The following is a 25,527-nucleotide window of genomic DNA, read 5'->3' on the forward strand; positions in this document are numbered from 1 at the left end:
CTTTGGAGAAATTAAAAAGTACACACACACACACACACACACACGTATATATATATATTGTAGAATTAGGACATCAGTGTCAATGGAAATTTAACTTTCAAACATTCAAAGTCTTTCTAAAAAGACAGGTGCACACATTTATACCAACAAGGCCATCTGTGTCCTTTCAGAATGTGTGAAAAGGTTTTTTTCCCTTTTTTTTTTAAAACCTGTGCAAATAAACTCTAATGGAAAAAGCCTTATCTTGAAAATAATGTAGGTCTGTGACAGGGGATTATGGGAAAATGTCAGATGAAATCCAACCTCCAAAGAGGCCTGAACAAAGATCACGTGTACAGCATGGAGCGTATTACTTACAAAAGTAATAATTTATCCCTTTAGGGTTGACATCAAGTCTCCCCTGAAACAGGAAAGATGTGTTTGTGCAAGGAATGATGTCATGAAAACATATCCATGTCATTATCTCACATTGCTCCGGTGGTGGAAAATAACACATTTACACAGACACCTTTGAGACACTAGTATAGTCACTTCAACCTGAAATAACAGATTTTTTGGCCACTTGGGGGCAGTAGAGACAATTTGTAAACACTTATATGATGATGTAGCAAACTTAGCTAACAGTTGTTTATTTACACATTCACTGGTTATGACAGAACTTCATTAATTTCTAGCCATGTTTCTGGCAATGTGACCAAATATTCACTCTCCTTTTAGCTCTGTTTTTGGTCACTATCAACCCCTGAGGGAAATGTGTGTCTCTTTACCTCCTTAATGCTTCGCTCTGTTTACCAGCCAGTCTCTAACTGTGTCTGTGTCCGAGACTGAGGGAGGAATCGGTTCAGGTTAGGTGACATTTGGAAATATCAAATGACATCACATTTGCAGGCTCAAATAAACAAAGAACATGAAGTATGTAATCAGCTCTTTTTCACCACTGGACATAAGCAGGGTTTAGTTACAGCCGAGCGCTGTAAGTATACACTTAGCTTTGTTTGGATAAGAGCTGGCATGGAAACAGTACATGTTCCCACACGTTGCCACAGGACTTAAATGTACAGGCTTTACTGTGAACTCGGGAGTGTAGGTTTGTGGGCCTCATCTCATGTTGGATTCTATTTAAAGGGATAGTGTTACATCTTGGAACATACACTTAAAAATGAGCTTTCTTGATGAGAGTTAGATACGAAGACCAGCACCTGAGGCCTGTACTACGAAGACAGTTCAACTTTCCCAGGATATCTTGTCACTATCTGGCTTTACTAACTTTAACATTGGCCGTCTGGATAACCGGTACTACAAAGCTGGTTTTCAGCTAGTTCAGTCAACTCTAGGTTTTCCTATACAGCCACAAACGCGTTCATGTGAAAGAGACGGTGGTGTTAACATCATGAGAACCATGAAGTGTCCTGAGTTCACCTAACTGAATAATTAATAAAACAGTAATCAGGAGGAAAGATGGTGCAGGATCTCCAACAGTAACCATTGCCCCTTTATTTTACTTCACACCCAAAACTCTCACACATGCACGAGCACCCTAAAACAGTGGAATGCTGCCTCAGAACTATCTCTGCCCTACGGCAACTCAAGAGGAACACACAATATAGAACCATCTGTTATAACATGAAACCTTATAACATTCATGTAACAAAAACAGAGAAATATTTGAAATACTGTCAATACTTTTTTGCTATTTAGTTGTAAGGTGACAAAACTACTCTGAATGTCACATAAATCAAACACATTGTTATGGGGCAGAAACATGGAGAGCCACAAAAGTCACCACCAACAAACTGCAAGCCTTTCTAAACAGATGCTTAAGACACATCCTGGGAATATACTGGCCAAATACGATAACAAATGAAGAGCTCTGGCAAACCACACAACAAGAACCACGTGAAGCACAGGTCAAATGCAGGAAATGGGGCTGGATTGGGCACATCTTGAGGAAACCTCCCTCCAACACAGCCAGACAGTCCTCATCCTGGAATCCACAGGGCTAAAGAAAGCTGGGAAGACCAAAGAACACCTGGAGAAGGTCTGTCGAGGCAGAACTCGAGGAATCAAGAACATCCTGGAAGGAAGCAGAGAAGATCGCCCAACACCGAACCAGCTGGAGAAAGTTCGTGAATGACCTATGCTCCCCAAGGAGCAAAAGGGTTTAAGTCAAAGTCTGTTTTAAAACCAGCAAAAACGAACAATGAAATGACCTTTAACCACAACATAACAACATAGGCTCCTCTTGTTTACCTGTCACTCCGGACTTTCGTCCATGGATACTTTTTCTTCCGTGATCTGATTGGTCAGTGGTCGGGGTGTTGACAGGCCGAGATCGGATACTCTGAATTAGGTAGGTTAACTCTGGGTTTTCAGCACTACGAAGCTGGTTCTCATGGTAACTTATGCTGAACAGCTAATCTGTTTAATCTGTTGACAAAAGTCTGGAGCCTCAGGTAAAAAAGAGGAGCCTATATGTTGTTATAGGTCAGTAGAATCATTTAATATTTCAAGGGCTCTATTTCCACCGGTTTTAAAACAGAGCTTCTAACAAACGGAGAGATCGTTTACACACTGAACACAGGATTTTAGCAGGATTTTAAGTTATGCAAAGTTTATTTTAGTCTGCAGTGATATAGATGCAACTTTAACACTCTCTGAGTGATTCCATCACTGCAGCTCAAAATAACCTGAGACACCTGTGTTGTGAGAACTGGAAAAAACAGGTTATATTTTATTTAAAAAACAAAACAAAAAAAGAAAGAAAAAACACACACACACTGTTGAAATGCATAAATATATATATGAATGCAACATTTCAGTCAGATAGACCGCATCAGTCATTAACTAGGCTACTTTTCAACCCTTTACTGGGTAGCAGATCTGGCATTACTTGTTACATGCAACATATTCAGGGGTAGTTTCGTCACCTACACCTAAATAGCAAAAAATACTTTATACTAATGTCACATATAGCCCAGTGAAGACCACTATATATCATCTACTGCTCACATCTTAATTACTGTGTGGAGGTCTGGGGTAACACCTATAAAACCAATTTATGTTCATTTCACATAAAAAAAAGGATTGTACAGGGATACAAGGAGCACACAAACACACTGTCTTTAAAGTCACATGCATTGAAATAAGAAATCCTGGGTAAGTTGAACTGGCTTCGTACAGGCCTCTGGCTAGCTCAGAGTAAAGACTGAAGCTCACCTACCTCTTGGTAAGACATCAAATACCCATATGTCAAACAAAATGTCGAACTATTTCTTTACATTTTATTTAATATGTTTTGTGTTAGATACATTCTGTTTAGCACCGATTACTTCAGCTGACCACTTCTTGCTTTTCATTGTACTGTATATTCATTTTAATGTGCTGAGCAGTGCAGAACCTTATTGATTTTACTCTCAGTTAGATTTTGTGTTTGTAATACTCCTGTCAGCTCACTTTCATGTTTTAAAACTCAACTTTAAAGGGAGTACAGAGAGAAAAACACCAGGAATACAAAGAAAATTTAGTTAATCACGTTTTTGTGTATTTGTACAATAAAGTAAAGCAATATGTTTTAACTGTGTTATGATTTGTTGCTTTTGTATGTATTATGGAGACTGTTTTTGAACTGCAGTTTGACACTGAAACTGTGCCATGTAAAGCAGATTGTGCTCTTCCCACAACGTGTCAGGTTAAACTTGTTTACCAGTGGTTTTCTATTAGTGACTCTTTTTCTGCTGGACACCTGCAACATTCCCATCCAGTGGCTACATCACACTGGTTGTACTGTATATAAGGCAAGTGAGCTGCAGAGATGACATTTAATCATCTCTCAGATTTGCTCAGAATGAGGGGTCCAGGGGGTCAGATGGTGCTGCTGCTCTGCTTGTCAACAGTGATGGCTCAAACGCCTGACCCATCCATCGCTGCTATCTGGAATGAACTGAAAATGCTTAAAGACACAGTTCATGACATGGGCACTGTGGTGGTGGAGCAGAGGGTAGAGCTGAGGAGCCTGGAGACCCGAGTGAGAGACACCGAGCTTCAGGCGGAGGAGGAGAGGACCAAAGTCGTGCTTCTGACTTATGAGCTGAGGAACGTGTTAAAGGAGGTGGAAGAGCAGAGAGCAGAGCTGGTGGTCGCCAGGAACAAGATGGCTGAGCTGGAGAGGGAAAATGCAGGTACACTTTTTTTATTTGAGTGTACTGACATGAGCAAATGTGTCAGGTAGAACTGCTTATATCTCATAGACCAATAAAATGTGACAAGAGGCCCCAACTAGAAACTGCTTTTTTGTCACAAGTCAATATGTTTAGAAACACTGATTCAGTCTTTAATAAGGTGTATTTTATAAGCTTATCATGTGTTTTTTTTCCCTAATGTATGAGTTTTAAAAAGTTGAAGCACATATGCAAGACTGAGGCGATGCAGGCACATGTCACACACTCTGCCACAACCATTACCAACAGATGATTCACAACAGCGTCGAAGAATTGCTTCTTCTTCTTCTGAGGATGACAATAAATGGGATCCTGACTCTGTGGACACAGAAATAATATTCACAGTGATTCACAGGCATATGGGCACATTTCCTGCTTCATAACTGTCAGCTCTGCGGTGATATACGAGTCATTTGGATGTAAAAGTTTCCACAGAGTCAATATTTTGGTTTGTTTGAAGTTTGGTTTAAAGGAATCCATTTTTATGACTTCTATCACTGTTTGTTTTTCCAAATATTGATTCAAATGTTTTTATTTTCAGGAATAAATGAATCTTACTCGAGGCTGTGCTGAATATTTTCATTTGATTTTTTGTGATAGTACTTACAATAGGTCAGAGATTGCTGTTGATAGATGCGTTGAATGTATATGAGCAGCTTGTGGCTTTTTATTCTAGTGCTATCAGCAGAGCTGGGAGGTGTTGGACAGAGAGTGGCAGCCGGTGAGAAAGACCTGGACAATCAGAGCAGAGAAGTGGCTGCTCTAAGAGGAGCGTTAAGTACCACTGAGACTCAAGTGCAACTGCAGAGCATAATTGTGGAGGACCTGGAGAGATCAAAAACAGGTATATCAAAAATGACCTCATATTTTGACTGGACCCAACCAAAAACCTCACTTTATTCCAGTGTAGCTTGTGTCTGAATGATGAGCGAGCAGAACGTGCAACATGTTCTCATCCCAACTCGTCCAATATCGCCACTTAGTCAGTGGACTTTCATGTCTAAATATGACACGCTAGGTAACCTCCTGCATCTGTTATTGACGTTCCAGGATGGTGTGTCAATATATGCTTGAGGGTGCCTATGACTCAGAAGGTAGAGCAGATTGTCCACTAATTGGAAGATCGGTGGTTCGATTTCTGGCTCCTCCAGTCTGCATGTCGAAGTATGCTTGAGCAAGATACTGAACCCCAAACTGCTCGTGATGGAGAGTGAGTTAAAAACTGAGTAGCAGATGGCACCTTGTATGGTAGCCTCAGCCACCAGCGTATGAATGTGTGTGACTCATGGTGTATAAAGCACTTTGAGTGGTCAGAAGACTAGAAAGGTGCTATACAAGAGCAGCAGAAGCACATGGTTGGGTTCAGAAAAAAACACCATGGTTTGACTCAACATTCGCACAGGAAGTGAACAGCAGGCTCCCAGGTCAAAGTCTGAAGCTTGTTGGACCCTTCCACCTCCCCTCCCACACGCTCTATAGGGAATTCCCAGCTCTTAAAGGGAAATTTCGGTTTATTTCAACCTGTTTTCTATCGTACTAAATTTGTTTCAAGTGACTAGTGACATAAAAATAACAGTTAGCATGTTAGCCGTTAGCTTAGATACAGCCGAGGCGTCAGACCTGTTAAAACGTAAGTGAACGGGCAACCTTCAAGTGCAAAGTTAGTCCACTAAACAAGCTTTTTTTCCACAAAGACCGCCTCATATCGTTAGGATAAATGTCAGAGGACATATAGACAACGACATGTAAACGTGTTGTCTTACCTTACCGGTGATTACCATTTAGCTCTGCTTTCCAAAGCGCGGCCGAAATATCGCGAGAACAAGCAGCGATCTCATATCATGCCTGAAATCTCGCAAGAACAAGCAGCAACAGCTGGAAGGCAGAACCGGACAGTAGCCTGAAAAGTTCATTCTTTGAGAAGAAGAGGAATGCCTCTGTTGCAAGGAATGGGACCGGTTGCAGCCTTATTTTCAAGGTCCGGATGTGACCAAGGACAAGACACCTCCACTTGGAGTAGTATCAAGCTGGGCTTTATCTAGAGCTCACGAGATATATTTCAGCTGCGCTTTGGAAAGCAGAGCTAAATGGTAAACAAACATGGCAGCACACTGGTAAGGTAAGACAACCTGTTTACCTGTCCTTTTCTATATGTTCTCAGACATTTATCCTAACGACATGAGGCGGTCTTTGTGGAAAAAAAGCTTGTTTAGTGGACTAACTTTGCACTTGAAGTATGCCCGTTCACTTATGTTTTAACAGGTCTGACGCTACCATGCGCCCTAGCTGTATCTAGGCTAACGGCTAACATGCGATTATTTTTATGTATAGTAGTCACTTGAAACAAATTTAGGACGATAGGAGACAGGTTGAAATAAACCGAAATTTTCCTTTAATATCATTTTGTTGTTGGAGGCGTTACAAACTGATGCCGTCCGGTGGCATGTCATGCGTGAAAGGTGCCTTTTTGGTGTCAGACGATGAAATCACTGATAAAGCTGCTGTATTTTGGCAACTTGGGAATGGCAATGGGCTGATATAGATGGGGCCTGTGAGGTGGGGTGAGTGAGGAGGTTGCAAATGATTCAGATTGCCACCATAGACCCACACCTTTGTTCAAAGAACTCAAATTCCAAATGGTGCCATGTGCTAAAGGCTACATGCCCTCAAAAATGCAATCCCATCTCCATCATGTTTGATTGCCATCAAGGATTGGATGTCAAACAACCACTTACAATTACACAACTATAATTGCTTCAGATAGTACGGCTTCAAAGGTTGCCCAGAGTATTGGGTACCTTTCGTCAGATTCGTCAGATTTCAGGAATCTTGACCAGGCCATGCGTTTTGATCATCATGTTGAATCAATGACCCGGATTTGTTTAATTCAGCTAAGAAATATTGCAAAGCTCAGGTCTGTGGAGTCTCGACCTGAGCTAGAGATGATTATCCAAACTTCTGTGTCCTCCTGACTGGACTACTGTGATTCTCCTTTTACTTGTATAAATAAATCCTCTCTGAACTGTCTCCAGTAATCAAGAACGCTGCTGCTCGGCTGTTGGCCAGGTCCAGCAGGTCCAACAGGTCAACCCACATCACTCCCATTTTAGTTTCTTTACACTGGCTTCCCATCAGGTTCAAGATTCATTTCAAGATACTCGTTCTCACGTTTAGATTGTGAAGACTGACAAGCTGAGCACATCGGCGAGCTAAGCGAGCAGTAGAGTCTTTTCAACATAAAAGCAACAGTCAGAAAACAAAGAGAGAAACAAACTGGTGGAGAAAGTAGCAAAGCTCCCTCAATTAGATTTCTTTTGCTTTTTTATAAACAGTTATCAGTCGTGTGTGTGTGCTTCAGAACAAGTAACAAAAGTGCACTGGGGCCCATTATAGAAGTGCGCACTCGGGCTGTCATAAAAGTGTGCACTGGAGCCTGTCGTAAGACTACTGAGAGCGAGGCATGAATTTTTAAGTTAAATTACTTAAAAAAGAGCATCTGAGTTTTTACGACTCATCTAAGGCACGAATGGGAGATGAAATTTCTAAATTTTATTAATTAGAGCAAAAGCCTTCCGAATGAAAAATCCTTCACACATAAAGAGGAAGAAGCACCGGTTACCAAAACCTGATAAAAATACATGAATGTGGGATTCATTTTAATATTTCTTTTGCAAAAAAATCATCATACTATTTTTTTTTAGTACTTCTAATATTGCTAAAATTAACCATACTTATATTTATTACAAACATCATCCTAAAATATGTCCTTGCCTTTTTTTTAGAGCAAGAAACCAGATTAAATGCCATGGACTCCAGAGTGACAGCCAATGAAAAAGGAGCAGAGGAGCGGAAGGTGGAAGCAGTGACTCTGAGAGCGGACCTGAACAGCACCATGACTGAACTGCAGCTCCAAAGCAAAGACATACAGTTACTGCAGAAAGAGACTGCAGGTAACACAGACGTATGACTTTAAATTAAAGGTTATGTTTCACTTTTTTGTAAAGCCACACGAGATAAAAATAGCTGTTAATGTCCGTGCCATTTTACTAAAGAATGCAACACTAAGGCTTAATATCTCAGATGTAAGATACCGTAAAATGTCACTTAAAGCTACTCTTACCTTTCTTGCATTTCACACAGCACTTAGAAAAAATTTGAACATCCACAACTCCACCTCCCTCCAAAGGCCTACTCCCCCCTCCTCCATTACGTCCTCATTACGTCTCAGATAGATGTAGGCGTTGGCAAGGTAATGTTAGATACACGGAAGAGGAGAGCGAGTGTAACATTACAACCAACAGTCAAACGCAACCCTGGAGTTTTAAAAGTCAACTGGAGTCAGTGATGACTGATGAGTTTTAGAATAAGGTTACAGTGCTAACATTAGATAGTAATGCTAACGTTACTAGTAAGTGGAAACGCACAAGGAAGATAACGTTAATGTTTCAGAGGCTACGCTACAGTAGGCTAACGTTAGCCATTAGCAACTGGATGCTGTGTTGTCATATAATGTTATATGTTATATTAGAAGCAAACTAAACATAACGTTACCTGTCCTGCACAGTCAAACACAACCCCGGAGTTTTGAAACTTATCCGGGTCAGCGATGACTGATGAGTTTTACAGTATAGTGTGATCGCTAACGTTAGATAGTAGCGCTAACGTTTCTAGTAAGTGGAAACGCACAAGGAAGGTAACGCTAATGTTTCAGAGGCTACGCTACAGTAGGCTAACATTAGCCATTAGCAACTGGATGCTGTGTTCTCATATATAATGTTATAGCCTATGTTACATTAGAGGCAAACTAGAAATACCTGTCCAGCTGATAACTCTGCGACCATCTCATCCTTCGCAGTTTTCTTAGAACCATGTGAGAATGGTATAATTATGAGTTTTATCTCTGGTGGAATTCACTTACATTTTAGTGTGCCATCAGCTTATTAATAGCTTTTAACCTAAACAAAGAAAAGTGTAAAATTTCCAGAAAGCAAAGTGTTGCTTTAAAAGCCTGGTCTCGATAAAACTCCTTGTCCCTTTTAGTAGCACGGTATAGCTACATATATTGACAGTTAAACACCTGTCTCAATGAGAGGCCTGGTCTGGTTGCCAAGCAGCTCTTTTTCTTTAACAGAAGTTCTTCAGATGTATAAAACCGGGTTGTTGGCTACTTCAAATTATGTGTCCATTCCTCGATTACCCTGTAAGTTGTTCATATTCCTTTAGTCCATAAGGGTCCTCAGATCAAAAGAATCAAAAGGGATTTACATAATTATGAATCCAAGCTGTGAGTATAGACCCTTTTAGGGCCGACATCACAATGATGTCAGTTTGTTAGCTGGAGGATAACAGTGATTTAAGCAAATAATTGCCCAGGCTTTTAATTGAATTTTTTCATGTATGTAAACATAGAACTTTGCTCTCAATTTTGTTTCCTTTTCAGTACAACAGTATCAGTACAATAAAGTTAACAAAACTACAGTATAAACCAGCGCTGTCAGAGCACACAAAAATGATATCTTCCAAGCAAATCGAGCAATTTCACTGTATATGCTGGCATTTTTAATGACACCTCAGTTTGTCATTTTTGCATTGTGACTGCAAATACCTGTAGAATTACAATATACTGAGGTGCAGCCACTGAAGCAGCTAATTCAGGCAGACATCTTCAGACCACTTGTGCTGTGACATGATTTACCCTCCTCGTTGCAACATAAATCCAATTCACCCTCTAAAAACGGTGATGTACTTAAAGAGCTGCACCGATTTTACACATCAAAGTCTGCAGTGTTCAGCTGAGAGCTGGGCTGTGCTGCTCCTACCATTCGCTGCTTCAGCTGCCGACACTGCTGCTAACCATACAGCCTTTCAAACACTCCACCTCCACTCCAGCATCCACCTGTAGGTCTAAATTACTTCAGGACTGAAGTTGTTCTAGTGCTAGAAATTTGTGTATATTCACTTTTTTACAAACTTGGCATTCACATAATAATCCATCTTAAATGAGTTGTCTGACGGAAATACACTCACCAGCCACTTTATTAGGTACACCTTGCTAGTACCGGGTTGGACCCCTTTTGCCTTCAGAGCTGCCTTAATTCTTGGTGTCATAAATTCAACAAGGTGCTGGAAACATTCCTCAGAGATTTTGGTCCATATTGACATGATAGCATCACACAGTTGCTGCAGATTTGTTGGCTGCACATCCACGATGTTCCATCGTTCCACCACATCCCAAAGGTGCTCTATTGGATTGAGATCTGGTGACTGTGGAGGCTCTACCATCTGAATGTGGCAGCAGAAATCCAGACTCATCAGACCAGGCAACATTTTTCCAATCTTCTATTGTCCAGTTTTGGTGAGCCTGTGTGAACTGTAGCCTCAGTCTCCTGTTGTTAGCTGACAGGAGTGGCACCTGGTGTGGTCTTCTGCTGCTGTAGCCCATCTGCTTCAAGGTTGGACGTGTTGTTGGTTCAGAGATGGTCTTCTGCAGACCTTGGTTGTAACCAGTGGTTATTTGAGTTACTGTTGACTTTCTATCATCTTGAACCAGTCTGGCCATTCTCCTCTGACCTCTGGCACCAACAAGGCATTTTCACCCAAAGAACTGCAGCTCACTGGATATTGTCTCTTTTTGGGACCATCCTCTGTAAACCCTAGAGATGGTTGTGTGTGAAAATCCCAGTCAATCAGCAACCATGCCACGCTCAAAGGCATTAAATCCCCTTTCTTCCCCATTCTGGTGCTCAGTTTGAACTTCAGCAGGTTGTGTTGACCATGTCTACATGCCTAAATGCATTGAGTTGCTGCCACATGATTTGTTGATTAGATATTTGCGTTTACGAGCAGTTCAACAGGTGTACCTAAAATTGGCCAGTGAGTGTATATTTACAGCTTTCTTGATTGAAAGTCATAGAATTTGAATTAAAAACCTCTGGGTGAAACACAGCCTCTTCTAACCCTAAGTCCTTTTTATCTGTCAGATAATTTCAATAGTGACTCTGTGAATAAGAAGAAGCACATCATACAGGGTTTAACTGAGCATAAAATTGAAAAGTGATAATATTTAATAATGTACCCATTCATAAAATACCATTCTTCTTACAGGAAAGATTGCTTTCTCTGTTGGCTTGAACAGCGCGGTGGGACCGTTCAACACAGACACCCATCTAAAGTACAACAAAATCTTTACCAACTTCGGTGATGCTTATAATCCTTCATCAGGTGCAGTTAAAGTAATAAACAGATTTAAGCACACTTTCCTAACTGCCACAATGCTTTATATAATACATATCTCTTTTGACTTATTTTATTTTTCAGGCATGTTCGTTGCACCAGTCAGAGGAGTCTACTTCTTCAGATTCACTGCGTTTGGTAACCGCAATGGGGAATATTACGGTCTTCAACTTTACCACAATAACCAGAGAGTAATGTGGAACTGGGAATATAACGATAACGAAGGTCATATTTACTTCTCCAATGCATTAACTATTCAGTTAAATGAGGGAGATTTGGTTTACATGAAGCTTCCCAATGGATATGGTCTTTTTGATAGTAAAGATAACCACAACACTTTCAGTGGTTTCTTACTTTTCACTGTGTAAGTGACGGCTGAGTCATGGTCACATTATGCTGCTTCCTTATATGATAAACCAAGACATGAATAAATAGTAAATAATCATCTGTTGAATGGTGATTCCTGATGTATTTCACTGTTTTTCTGACATTTCATTCTGATGAAAAAAACCCTCAAACGACCCAGCTCTGAGCTAAAGTGCCAGCAGGGAGAGTTAATCTAAAAAGTTGTGTGAACAACACGTCAGTTTAAAGACACATCCTTTTGTTGTTTCTGTTATTGAAGACAAGAAAACAAAATGGATTGCTTTGTTTGGATTAAATCTCTAATTACTTCCATGTAGTCATCTCAAGATGAAAAACACTGTTGTAGGTCCACATGATCAAAGGTGCGCTTAGTGAGATTAAATTTGATTCTATTTGCCAAGATAAAAAAAAAATGTGTCAGAGATGCTCAGAATACAAAAATAAATACCTACACATACATATCAAAGAAAATCTAGTAAAATAAGATGAAAAACAGGAAAACATAGCAAGGTGCAGTTAAGTCAAGTTGTGAGTTTTAAGCTATATTTATGGAGCACTTACTCATCAGCCACTTTATTAGGTACACCTTACTAGTACCAGGTTACCCTTTTGCCTTCAGAACTGCCTTAATTCCTGGTGTCATAGATTCAACAAGGTGTTGGAAACATTCCTCAGAGATCTTGGTCCATATTGACATTGAGCATCACACAGTTGAATCTCCCGTTCCACCACATCCCAAAGGTGCTCTATTGGATTGAGATCTGGTGACTGTGGAGGCCACTGGAGTACAGTGAACTCACTGTCATGTTCAAAAAACCAGTTTGAGATGATGTGAGCTTTGTGACATGGTGCGTTATCCTGCTGGAAGTAGCCATCAGAAGATGGGTACACTGCAGTAGAAGCTGCTGGTCTTTCAACAGGGGAAGCTCGCTTTAAGTTTACACCATAAAATTTATATTGTAGCGAGGCAGTAACTTATAAAAGGAACATTTAATTGAAGCCATTTTTCAACCACACTCATGCCATAGAACCACAGCAAAACACACCTCAAACATTTTCAGATGGGTTTAAACACCTGAACTGTGTCTAAAACGGTGAAAATGAGCTATATGGCTTATGGAAATAAGGAACTCTGGACTGCACTCTGTCAGAAGACTCCACTCGCAAATATCCGCATGGGGCTGAGCTCGAAATGTGACGATGCCGGTGTGTATTTCCAAACTGCTGTCAGTCACAAAGGGGTTCAGCCTTTTAGACAATTCCTCCAATCATCATGCATACACCGAGCGTCCTCTCCCGCCTACCGCTCCATTAGGTCCCAGGGAAGCTGCGCCTCCCTGGAAGTGACGATTTTGTCGCATTTATCCAATGAACGTCTCGCTTTGCTGCATGAAAAAAAACCTGCTCAGCGCTGTCTCAAAGGAATGCTTGGAGGCTCCATGTCCACCATGCTGACACGAGAATGTATGACAGGGTGGTCGCGTTTGAAAACTGGTGATAAACAGCTGACGTTTGAACATTGTAGTCATGATGTTAAATGCATCCTAGCGCACGTGTAATGCAATGTAAATTCTTGTTTTAATGTAAATTCAATAGTGCATATTCGACCATTTCTTCTATGAAATTTTAGGGTAAGTTCAGCCTCCCTTGTTGTCTCAGAGCAATCGCCCCGGTACACTGTGGTCATAAAGGGATGGACACGGTCAGCAACAATACTCAGGTAGGCTGTGGTGTTTAAACCATGCTCAGTTGGTACTAAGGGGCCAAAAGTGTGCCAAGAAAATATTCCCCACACCATTACACCACCACCAGCAGCCTGAACCGTTGATACAAGGCAGGATGGATCCATGCTTTCATGTTGTTTACACCAAATTCTGACCCTACCATCTGAATGTGGCAGCAGAAATCCAGACTCATCAGACCAGGCAATGTTTTTCCAATCTTCTATTGTTTTGGTGAACCTGTGTGAACTGTAGCCAGCAACCCGGTTTTATACATCCAAATAACTTGGGACCGACCTTTATTTCTCAAAATGCATAGCCACACTAGGCTAGTAAAAAGGACTGGGCGTTTAATTGGTACTAGGCTTTTAACTGAAGTTTTACACGTATGATTAGTTTATAAAATATGTTGCATCACTATAGAAGAAGGAACACAACTTTATGTGAAATACTGTAGAGGTTCCACCTAAAACCAATTAGACCAGGGATACCTAATTTGCTTTCCGCAGAGGCCACTTTTGCAAATGATAGGAGGCCAGGGGCCGGTTAATAAACAAACATTAATAATTAGTATATAAATAATCAGCCCAGAAATGTCAGAGAGTGCAGGGGATCCTCCCTTGGCACTATTTAAAAAAATAAACAAGCTATTTTGATGCTTTTTTTATGCACTCCAGCACGTTATTTACACTAGAAGTATGAAAAAAATCCCAGTTTGAATCAATTTGTTTTTATTGTGAAGTAGAAAATGGTGGGCAGGCCCCGCAGGCCATAATGAACCAGACCACTGAGTACTGCTTATATATTAATACATCAATAACAGTGATCCAGTGATACAATAACACTCACAGAGGCTGCTCCTCATAATAGCTGTAGTATTTTCGTAATGTAATATTACTACTTTTATTTCATTCAACATCATTTTAATCAACTCGTTGGTTAAAACAATGTGATTACAGCTCTGAGTTGACACATGTATTTGCCACTGACTTTGCACTTTGAGAAACACCTCCCTCCCCTATTGATAAGACCTGCTGTACCGAACACCACGGCAGTCATCAATAGCCCCTGTGAGTGAATCCAGTGCTGACAGAGCCCTTCTGTTCTGAAAGGTCTCCCTCTGCACAGATACTGAGGAAGCGGTGCAGCGCCAGAGCAGCTGGGCATGCTGAGGAGAATCAGGGCTTGTGGGGAAGCTGGCAGGGAAAGATGGAGGAGACATAGTGGGTAATTGGAGCGCAGCGATATCCGCCATCTTGGCTCGTTACCTAAATAACAGCTTTGATTGAGGTGAATAGGCCCATAAAGGGTTGTGGTGGAGCTGATAAGCTTCAGTGTGGCTTGGCCGGTGTTGCGAGGCTCTTGGCATCCACGAGGGGCTCTTGGCTTCCTGCAGCTGAGACCTGGATCGGCGGGACGGGCACCTGGGATTCCAGATGTCTTGGGGTGGAATCTATGGTGGCATCTCTCAACTGGCATTAGTGCCTGCGGTGACATTCATCCCTCAGTCTGGCATGACGGAACTGGCAGCGACGAGCCAGCTTCCTATCTACCCACACATATCTGTCTGAGTGAGCACTGCTGGAAGTTGCGCTTCCTTTTGTCTGGGATGAAGAAAGAGACGTCATTTGTGGAGGAAACTACTCGGAAAGTTACACACACAACAGATGCTAATGTGATGAGTATAGAATTCCTGATACGAGCGGCGAAAACACATTTTCCTAGAAGATGCCACAGAAATGAAAAATATTTATCTCTAAGCATGGCAGCGAGAGCGTTACGGAGATCAGAGCTGCTTTGAGCAAATCTCTCTCATCTGTGTGCTTTGAATACGTAGTAATGTAAATCTGTGCTGAAGCTACATTAAGGAATGTTTACTTCAAAACATACAAGTACGGGAGAAAATATACTCAAGGGATGCTCTAATGCATTGGGGGATAGTAAAAGAATCTTCCGCGTGAGTCGCTCTGTTTACAGCCTAACAACAAATAAAGCGGCAAATCCACAGGGCTTCACCTTGGCCTCAGGTGGAAACAGAAACAGAGCGAGTATAAGGTGTGTTACACCTCCGCGGTGCTATGCTGCAAAGAGTGTCTCTGTGTGTGTGCACAGATGACCGTGTGCTAACTGTATCCCCCGCCGCTCAAGGATTCCACTGCATGACAGGCATTGGTAATCACTGTTATTTTCCTACTGCAAAAAACCCCAAAAAAACCCACACCATTTCATGACAGCTCATAAATTGTTCAGTAGTCCTCAGTCATCCCCGGGGTTATTTAGTCAACATCTACTTCAATCACTTCTCAAAGCTCATACAAACATAACGCAACAGCATACATTCATCACTGGTTTTTCCCCCCTGAAAGCATTTTTCAGAGTGCACCGCGCCGCTGCCTGCATGGGGTCTCGTTCCAGGCTCAGCTATAACTTCTTCTAGTTCTCCCCGCAATGAATGACAGAATAGTTTGGCTGCAATAACCACTGGCACTGAATAACAACAGCAGCTGCATTTGCCACTGCTAGTCTGGGGACTTAATTTTTGGGGCATTTGTGTACTTAGTCCGACTGATATTACAGTGCCGACGGGGTGGGGGATCTGCTCGGGGAGGTGCTGAGAGGCCGGGCTAAAGCACAGTGATCCATGTGAATGAGAGAGAATCTGGTCTCGAGAGGAAAAAGAGGTGTTTAATGGGATGTTCACGCTCTGTTACCTGCCTGACAGGAACAATCTCCCTCACTCACCTTGTTTGCCACTCAGTGGCCTCTGTATACAGGCTGCTAATTAACAGGGCTCCTGGATGCCTCATGAGCAGAATGGTTACATGCACAGACGTCTTGCTCATATTTGAAAAAAGCTATTTATAGTAAATGCATTTTATATTCAAATTACATCATAAGGTCAGTCAGCGGAGTTTCATACTCTAGATGGGATGTTTGTTGGTCGGTATTGTCACATAGAAGAGATGCTATTTGGACTTTTCAAAATAAGGATAAGGAGAAGTTGTATTTATACACATCAGGAGTATCTCCAGTAATACTTGATTATTAACAGTGTTGGGCAAGCTACTTGGTAAATGTATTGAGCTAAGCTACCAGTTACTCTACATTGAAGCTATCTTTAGAAGAATACAGCAAGCTAAGCTACGAGAAAATGGCAAAAATAGCTTGTTACTTGGAAAGCTACTTTTATTTTTATTTTTTACTTAACATTATCTTAGTGATAAGAGAAAAATTCAGCCAAATAGGTAGGCAAAGAAATGTTCAGTTGAACTGTTTATTATAAAATAACATACTTAATTTAAAACTTTCTTCTTTTTTTGATGACTTTGTGACATTTGAACATGTCCTCCAATAACATGACATCATCAGTCTGCATTTCTCTGTCTTGGCCTCTTTCAGTAGGCGATCTGGCTCTGTCACTAAGTCAAAAACAGAATTCCAAAATATATTTTTCAGAGAATAAAACCATAATAAATGTGTTTTTGGGGGGGACATTAGAAGATCCAGACCTCCACAGAAAAAAAAATCAGTTGCATTTCAGAGCTTTTCCTGGGAAAAAGATCTTTTAACTTTTGTGGACGCTGCTGGGCTACTCGTTACCACCACACTACTGAGAGATGTTAAATTCGTAATGTCGCTATATGTAGTGCGTATTCATGTACATTTATGTACATATAACTGTGTGTGGACACATAAAACAGAGGATTTGGGTTCATTTTTATGCACCAATTTGCACCATTTCTGCATCAGTTTATGGTAGAAATGTTTTTAATTTTGTCAGAATAGAAGTCTTCTAGTACCGTAATGATTTGGAGGAGAGCAATACACATGTTCTAAATATTGAGGGGAGGGGGACGTATACCCTGTGTGCCCTCCAGAATTTAGACCTATGCATACAACTATTGGTAAATTTGACCATATCTTAACAGACGTTGTTGTACTTTCCAAAAGTAAAACTTTTTATCTGATCAACAGGTGAAAACCTAAACTAGTGTCCATTTGATGGTGCTTTCACACAATCCTTTAACTGCAGATTCATATTTTATTCATTAATTTTGCACCTGCTTTATTCACAAAATATCATGAGACTGAAGGAGATATCAATGCAGTGAAAAAGCTGCCAACTTTAGTAAATAAATATGTGTAGTAAAAGGTTCAATAGGAAACACCAGCATGCTACGATGCTCACAGTCACAAAGCTAACATGCTTACGTTTAGCATAACCACCGTTTTAGTTAGCGTGTTAGCATGCTAACATTTGCTAATTATAAACAAAAAGTGCAGCAGACATTTAGTCTGGAGGAAATTATTGGACAAGTGGAACTTTGACCCAATGGTGGTGCTAGTTAGAGGGTTGCCACAGTCAGTAGGATATATCATCTGGGAATCATGAATGTCTTCACCAAATTTTGTGCCAATCCATCTATTAAATATTGAAATATTTTGCTGGGTAGGAGAAAACTTGACCTGTTGGTGGTGCTAAAGGAAAAGGGAGGAGTGGTTCCCAACTGGTGGGTCATGGTCCAGAAGTGAGCCGAGGGTCTGTTCTGAATGGACCACAAGTAGCTTGCAAACGTGTGAAGTTCGTAAAAAACACACTTTATTTTGAAGTGCAGTGAATTTCTGGTGCATAGCTTTTATTTTGAAGTGCCATTTTCTGCAGAAAATAATTGACAAATGGACAGCTTCTTGACAGAGACAGCAAACTAGCTCAACGATATGGTCAAATGCAAGTATGACACTGAATATATTAAATTGTGTGGACCTTGAACTAATGGCTAAGAAGAAATCTGGACCCCGTAGCTGGACCACTTGGGAACCACTGCTCTAGGGAATGTGAATGTCTGCACAAAATTCTCTGACAATCCATCCAATAGATATTTCACACTAATCTGACCTACACTGCTGTCACCATTTCAGTGAAACTCTCTACATACACATTAACAATATGCAGATGGAAGTCCATCTCATGCCGGGAGTCACATCTCATGACACTTTGACTTCTTCATACACATGCAAGCGCTCACGAAGTCAGTTTCTCTGACACAAGCACAAGCCCTGCTCTTCTGACCTTTAGCTCTGACCTTTAGCCGTCCCTAAATGCCACTTTGGGAAAGTCATTAATTGTCCTCGCCCCTGCTGTCAGAGTGGAATGTCACATGTGTCTGACTGACTACAAGCTGCATAGCTCACATTGCTGGCAAAGTGCTGAAGGAAGCTTCAGTAGCACTCCGCTGGCTGCAGATGTGTGTGTGTGCAGGACGTATACATTATGTGTGATGATTCATCAGTCGAGGTTTGGTGAGGTCAGTGTTTTGAGGAGAACTTATATTGAGAGAGAAAATGTGAACACTTTTGCAGCTGCTCACATCACTTTTTCAATCCTTAACACACACTTACACACACACACACACAATTGCACATGAACCCACTGTCCTCTATATGTGCGTATACAGTCGTCTGTGTGCCTGTTGCTGCTTTCTTAGGTAGTACGAGTGAACTCAAGGTAGAGAGATTGATTCTCTGGAGTGAGACAGCGCTGGGCCGTACATCGGGTCGGATCAGCAACCCCCCCGACTCCCATCACCTCCAACCGACCAAACAGCGGGGTGATTAATAACACCCCCTCCATTACCCTCAGCACACAGATGGGACGTCAGGTTGAAGGTTGATGGAGAACAGCGCGGTGTGTGGTGTTACACCCCATCATACAGATTAGACTTTGGACTTCAGACAGCGCCCCCTCCACCTTTACCCCGCCACCTTACGCGATTTGTATCCTTCAGGTATCCTTCCACTGCTGCCGATGCCATTTGTCACTGCGTGGCCGTGCTGAAGACTCCTTTAAAAATCAGGTGGAGGGAGTCTTCTACTCTACTTTTGAGTGATTTATGAAGTGCAGGCGCGTGCTCACGGTGCTGTGGTTTTACAGTGTTTTGCTCGAGGAACATCAAAGTCTCCAAAGTTGTCGGAGCAAACCACACAGGGCAGAAGAGTCCCACACACTGAGGGCTTTATATCGCTGCTTTCTCTTTAGTTGAAGTCGTGTTCAGGTTGTTCGGAAGAGCTGCAGAGAAAGCAACATTTTACGTGATCAAAGATATAATATCTTTTTTAAAGATTATTTTTTGGGTGATTTTGGCTTTAATGACAGAATAGTGGCGGGGGCTGCAAAGGGCGCAGCCTGTACAGGGTGCACACTCTGTCAGGTGAGCTAGAGTCCACCCCCAAAGCTTAATTACTGTGACAACCCAATTGTCAGAGTAGATGTTGGCATTGTATGTTTCAGCAAACCACCATTACATTCTTATGTTAATATGTAGCAGATATGTTGAAACTTCATATTTCAACATGGCTGTGGTTAACATGTGGTTAGATTTAAGCAACAAAACCCCCTGAGCCTCATTTACCCCAAGCAGTCTGGTTCATATCAGTTCAGTTTGTTTGTTAAATCAGGTATTTTTGCATCCCCATTGTTTCGGTTTATTTCAACCTGTCTCCTATCGTCCTAAATTTGTTTCAAGTGACTAGTGACATAAAAATAACAGTTAGCATGTTAGCCATTAGCCTAGATACAGCCGGGGCGCATAGTAGGGTCAGACCTGTTAAAACGTAAGTGAACGGGCATACTTCAAGTGCAAAGTTAGTCCACTAAACAAGCTTTTTCTCCACAAAGACAGCCTCATATGGTTTGGATAAATGTCAGAGAACATATAGAAAACAACGATATAGTCAACGTGTTGTCTTACCTTACCGGTGTGCTGCCATGTTTTTTTTTTCCCCCAATCGATGCTATTTACAGAGATAGCACTGGCGATCTGAACTGAAAAAAAGCACTTTTAATGCGCAAACTTATACGGGATGCATTTGCCCCTGTTACCGTTTTAGCTCATTTCGCGGCTGCCAGCTACATCTGACTCCCTCAATACTGAACCAATTTTAGAACGAGTTGTACCTATGAATCATACGCACACAAACACATGGGGAAATAGGGCCCAGGCAGGGGGGTTTTCTCTCTCTGCCTCAGGCTTTCCTTGTTTGCATGTGGAAGGGCAGAGAGGTGTGCTATCTCTGTGTAGGCCTTGGAAAGGCAGAGAAGCCCCAGAACAAAGCCATACCACCACATACAATACTGCAAATGAAAATAAAGTTTTCTTTGACTAAAGTGGTCCTGACTGAAACACGGCAAGCCTAAAAAGCTGCTGAAGAACAGCAATTACCTGTTAAAAACCAACTGGTTCTGTTGTTGGTCTTGAACAGTGGTTTGCAGTTTGAGAGTGTCCTGCCTAGGTGTCCATCCACCATCCCCTCCACTTGCTGAGGACAAGGTCAGCTCATATACTCACTATGTCACTTTAGAAACGTAACATATGTTACATATATGTTGTTTGCAGAAACAACATATATGTAACATATATGTTGTTTGCAGAAACATACAATGCCAACATTTTTGTCTGGCGACTGGGCTAAAAGAGATATTATAAAAAATGAATGTGTATAACTCACACTCTGACAAGTCTGTTGTGTACGAAGCAGTTTTTAATTTATGCACAGGAACACAAGCAAACATGTAAAAAGAGTTAGTTGCAACTGAACCATTGAATAACCTAATATTTGGTTATACACTCTGAACAGAAATATCTCAATCTGATGAATGGATTTCATCTTACAGTTTATGGGTAGCGCTCCAGTTGGGGTTCAAGAGAGTAGTATCTGCCACGCTCCATCTGTACAGTTAATCCCATTAACATCCTGCTTTCACAAATTACATATTTAACTCAGAAGCCAAAGGAATAGCGAACACTATCAAAATTCAAAAACATTATTTTTTTTTTTTACAAAAAATATAAAAAGTACGGTGACAAAGACTGAACTTGATGCAGGCGGATATGGATAATCCTGATTACTTGTCAGAATGCACATAAACTTTTTTTTCTTTTCAAAAGGAAACGTTTTATTCTTTAAACACTTGAGACATTGAATAAATGTATTTAGAAAAACTACAGACATAGGCTTCGAACTTAACATCCTGTACAAAACATATGTAACTTTAAAAGCAAAAAAAATCATAAAAAAATGAAGCAAAAAAACCCAAAACAAAACAAAAAAACACTGAAATTTCAATCACTGCTAGCTGCGGGAGCCTGTAACAGAAAAAAAAGTGGACAAACCTGACCACCGGCTTCAAATATCTACATCCTGATTCTAGGAATGGGGGTGGATATTGATCCATCTGGAGATTGCTGCAGCAGGAAATGGTAAAAGCCACCAGGCATCACCACGGTCTTTGTTTTTATGACTTCCAAAACCAGTCCTGAACTTAAGACCAGCCAAAAAGAAAGAAAGAAAGAAAAAAAAACACTGCTTGCGATTCCCCACACCCTGGAATGCGACCAACCATGCAAAAACGAAACAGAGAAAACACGTCAGATGAAGTCATGCAAAGCGGTTTTGTGGTTATTTCCCCATCATTACAAATGCAGGTCTGTTTTAGAGGCGTCACAGGAAAGTTAGAAGGGGATCACATCTCCCACAGTCTCTTGAGTTTTTATTTTTCCCTTTTTTTTTTCTTTTTTTTAATCCACATTGGGAAATCCAGTTGTCCATTTCTCAGTGAGAGTCAAGGCAAGTTTTGCCCCCAAAGATGAACTTTCCAAGTGTACCCCAAGGCACCTGAGAGAAAGTGGGCATTTCCCTCTGTTGGCAACACTGTGTATCTGTGTTTTCATTACATACCAGCTGCCATAGAGTCTGAGAGTGGGACTATCCCACGCATGGTGTCACGAATCTCAATACAAAGCACAAAGAAAAGAATACAGTCAAATGGATGATAGGGTTGGCATCCCCGCTTATGGTATGGTGTCTGAACTGCCGAATCAAGGCTTAATAGTCATCGTAGGTGTTGAGGTCGGTGAAGTATGCATTGGTATAGGTCTTCCCGGCAAGCTGTGGGTTGAAGTACTTATTTCTTTCCTCCAGAATCAGATTGTTTTTGTTGAAGGCCTGTAGATTTGAAAAAAAAATGGAGAGGAGAAAGAGAGAGGAGTCAGCACGGACTTGTCTGCGACACATGGATCAAGTGATTATTCAGCCCAGATGGCGAGGTAAAAGCAAATCCATCCAGCCCCAAAAAGTAAAAAAAAAAAAAAGTAAAAAAAAAAAAAGAGCAACACAAATCAATGGGAGGCCGCTCAGTGAATGAAACATACATTTCACAGAGCAAGGTCAAAGCATTTGCAAACAGGCTGGAAAAATGATAAGCCACCACAGGGCTAAATTATTTTGATGCGCGTCCGTATGTCCACCTCTGTCATCTCTAATACCCAGCATCAGCGGTTTTTATGGCCCTCCGATTGTTGGTCCTCTAGGACAATCTGAGCCATAAAAATCGATCAAGGGAGAGTCTCTTTTCTGTTAAACAATAAGGAAGAGCCATGGGGGCATCTTCTCTGTCCCTGCGTGACATAGTAAACATGGAATGAGCTTCTGATGTGGTGCTCAATACAACATCAGCAATTTGGCAAATGGATGTGTTCATATGCATTCTGTTGTAGAGAGTGTGTGCTGGGAGTCCCTTGGGGCAGTGTAATTGAACACTTGATGATGCTGCGTTTGCCGTTGATGGATGTTTCCGACTCGACACTGATAGGGAACGAGTGTGCTGGACGAAAAACTCATGCATTTCGCTTCTTCCCCATTATGTGATTTGCACACAGAGGGAATGTAATCAACACTCCCGCAGCCCCGGAGACGGTTATGTGTCTCTGCAGGTGGCCCCATGGCTGCTTTTAAACAGCTGTGCTTCGACGCTTGTTAGCATCATCTACTTTGTCTTCTTGCCTTAAACCTCTTTAATTGGCTGAAGAATGATTACATTTGAGTTTTCGGTGCGGTAAACAAAATGTGTTTAAACTAAGAAGCGGCATTAGTGATAGAGAGGTAACAGAGGAGCGTAATAAAACAGCATCACAATGGATTTTCTTTCTCAACCCATCAAATCAAAACCATCAAGGACAAAACAAGGAAGACAAACACTGAAAAAAAACATGCAGATGGAGGCACTTGTTGAGAGAGAAAAATAAGGGAGGGATACACTGCCTTCTCACAAGCCGGGAGGGAGAAGGGAATGGGGGGAGGTCGAAATGGAGGGATGAAGGGGTCTGAGCAGAGAAAGAGAGTCTGTACTCCAACCTGCCACACACAGGAAGTGCCACAGGAAGTGGAAGGGCAGGGCACGGTGGGGAAGAGGAAGTAGTAGTGGTTGGGGTCAAAGAGTTGTTGGGGGGGATCAAGAGGCGAGATGTTGTAGAGGTCAGAGGTTAGTAGAAAATCTCCAGGCCACGCATGGACACCCCCATGTTAGCAGAGAGAGGCTGGTGCATGGCGGGGTCGTCCAAGGGCAAGAGTACCGACACATCTGGCTGCAGGGAGGAGAGGAATGGGCAAGAGTCATCCTCAAAGAAACCCTAAGGCCATATTCTGTTTAACAGGAAGCCTGGAAATATGAGAAACATAAAACTGCAGCTACTTAGCTTTGAGATCATAAACCAGACTGCTGGAAATACTCCAGTTGGCCAAGAAACCAGTATGAGGGGTGTCTGTGATACACTGTGCATAATAATAATGACTCATCAACATCAGGATTTGAGCCAAAAACTCTCAAATATGGCATCAGGTGTTCATCATTCCTCCCTATAAACGCTCAAAAGAGGCACATTACGGTTTTTGCACACTCAGTGGCTGAAAATTCACTGCATCATCCAGACGGTTTAGGCTCACTGAGCGAGGGTTGGAGGCAGAATGTGCTTTCGGAAAATTAGACAGTGTTCATTTGTCATGCAGCTCCTTTTGTATTTTCACATGGTCTGTCTATATTCATATCTGCCTCTATTTGCAATAGGACTAACTGAATTACGCTCCATGCTCCTGACTCTAATTGCATGACAGATGAACGCTCCTCACACCTTTATTCCGCAATGAAATTACATTTGGAGACGTTCGCCCCGAGCCTTCTGTTCTCACTCTGTGGCAGTTTTAACAAAACACTTTCATATCAAAGAAGTAGTTTTTGCAAACAGAGAGCCAGGTATTCACTTAGTTTGTATGTTGGATATTAAAGACTTCCTCTGACAGGGTGTCAAACACAAACGAAAAGAAAACCCACCTAAAATCAAAAGCTGATTCATCAGTATTACAGTAAAATCAAGTTCCAATAACAAGCTTAGTTTCAGTGTGAAACTTTGATGACTGAACGTGCGCTCATTTCACAATCAGAATTTGATCCATTCGGTCTAGTTTGAAAGTGTAGAAGAGCCACATGATTGAATAATTTTATCCACATCCAAGTTAGTGGAGTGCTAAACCAATAGTCGCTGGCTCAATGAGTGAAAGGATCTTGTGCTCCTGCTCTGTGGGCCCAATGATGTGGAAGCAATGCGGATCATTGGATCATTTTTAGGTCTGCCCCCTAATAGTTGACCAAACGTCGGTCGACCAGAGACGTCAATAGTCGGCAAGATTTTAGTGGTTGCTTAGTCGCAGAAACCCCCCCAAAACAAAACAAACAAAAATCGTGAAACTCTATTAGGAGCTGTGCCTTGTCAAAGTAAATCAAAACTTATATGACTGGATCTTTTAGGAATTTAATTTGAAAGGACAGACACAGGAAGTGGCCACAGGCTAGTTAATAACATGTCGGCCAGGAAATCCAAAGTCCAAATTTTGAGAAGGTGAAGGACGAACCCAAGGTGATATGTAAACTCATCTTCATTGGTCGACTACAAACATGACGTATCATCTGAAACATGGAAGTAGCTACATGCCCATTAGCCCACAGCGTCATTAACAGGCGGCTCGCTCAGTGTGTGACGTGCACTTGTAGATAAAATATAGGCCTATATTAATGAAGGTTCATTAGTACGGTTTTGTATTTCTCTGTAATGTAGCACAGTGTTAACAATGTTACTGATACTATTCTTTCTCACACCTTC

The 25,527-nt window shown here is 41.5% G+C and overlaps 2 protein-coding genes across 4 annotated transcripts in view; one reads left to right on the forward strand and one right to left on the reverse strand.

The window, feature by feature from the left end:
- The first annotated feature begins 3,530 nt into the window (after positions 1–3,530).
- On the forward strand, positions 3,531–11,818 carry LOC125882291 (uncharacterized). The gene is made up of 5 exons (XM_049566081.1): positions 3,531–4,178; positions 4,894–5,061; positions 8,000–8,167; positions 11,322–11,438; positions 11,535–11,818. Exons 1-5 carry the CDS (start codon positions 3,812–3,814, stop codon positions 11,816–11,818), a joined length of 1,104 nt encoding a protein of 367 aa, XP_049422038.1. The 5' UTR covers positions 3,531–3,811.
- Positions 11,819–21,887: 10,069 nt separating this feature from the next.
- The window catches only part of sema5a (sema domain, seven thrombospondin repeats (type 1 and type 1-like), transmembrane domain (TM) and short cytoplasmic domain, (semaphorin) 5A), a 185,852-nt gene continuing 182,212 nt past the window's right edge, over positions 21,888–25,527 (reverse strand). For 2 of the 3 annotated variants that reach the window (XM_049565099.1, XM_049565100.1), the window contains exon 22: positions 21,888–22,540. In XM_049565099.1, coding sequence (XP_049421056.1) covers positions 22,421–22,540 — 120 coding nt within the window. In that variant the 3' untranslated portion in view covers positions 21,888–22,420. Of the gene's footprint in view, positions 22,541–23,728; positions 23,959–25,527 lie in introns of all 3 variants that reach the window. The other variant, XR_007448256.1, reaches the window with a different exon arrangement.

Source organism: Epinephelus fuscoguttatus, linkage group LG21 (genome assembly GCF_011397635.1).
Source record: "Epinephelus fuscoguttatus linkage group LG21, E.fuscoguttatus.final_Chr_v1".
In the NCBI taxonomy this organism is placed as follows: domain Eukaryota; kingdom Metazoa; phylum Chordata; class Actinopteri; order Perciformes; family Serranidae; genus Epinephelus; species Epinephelus fuscoguttatus.

Coding starts and splice junctions, on each gene's coding strand:
- LOC125882291 (XM_049566081.1), top strand. CDS start 3,812: ATGACATTTAATCATCTCTCAGATTTGCTCAGAATGAGGGGTCCAGGG. Junction 4,179..4,893: donor GCTGGAGAGGGAAAATGCAG/GTACACTTTTTT, acceptor TTTTTATTCTAG/TGCTATCAGCAGAGCTGGGA. Junction 5,062..7,999: donor CCTGGAGAGATCAAAAACAG/GTATATCAAAAA, acceptor CCTTTTTTTTAG/AGCAAGAAACCAGATTAAAT.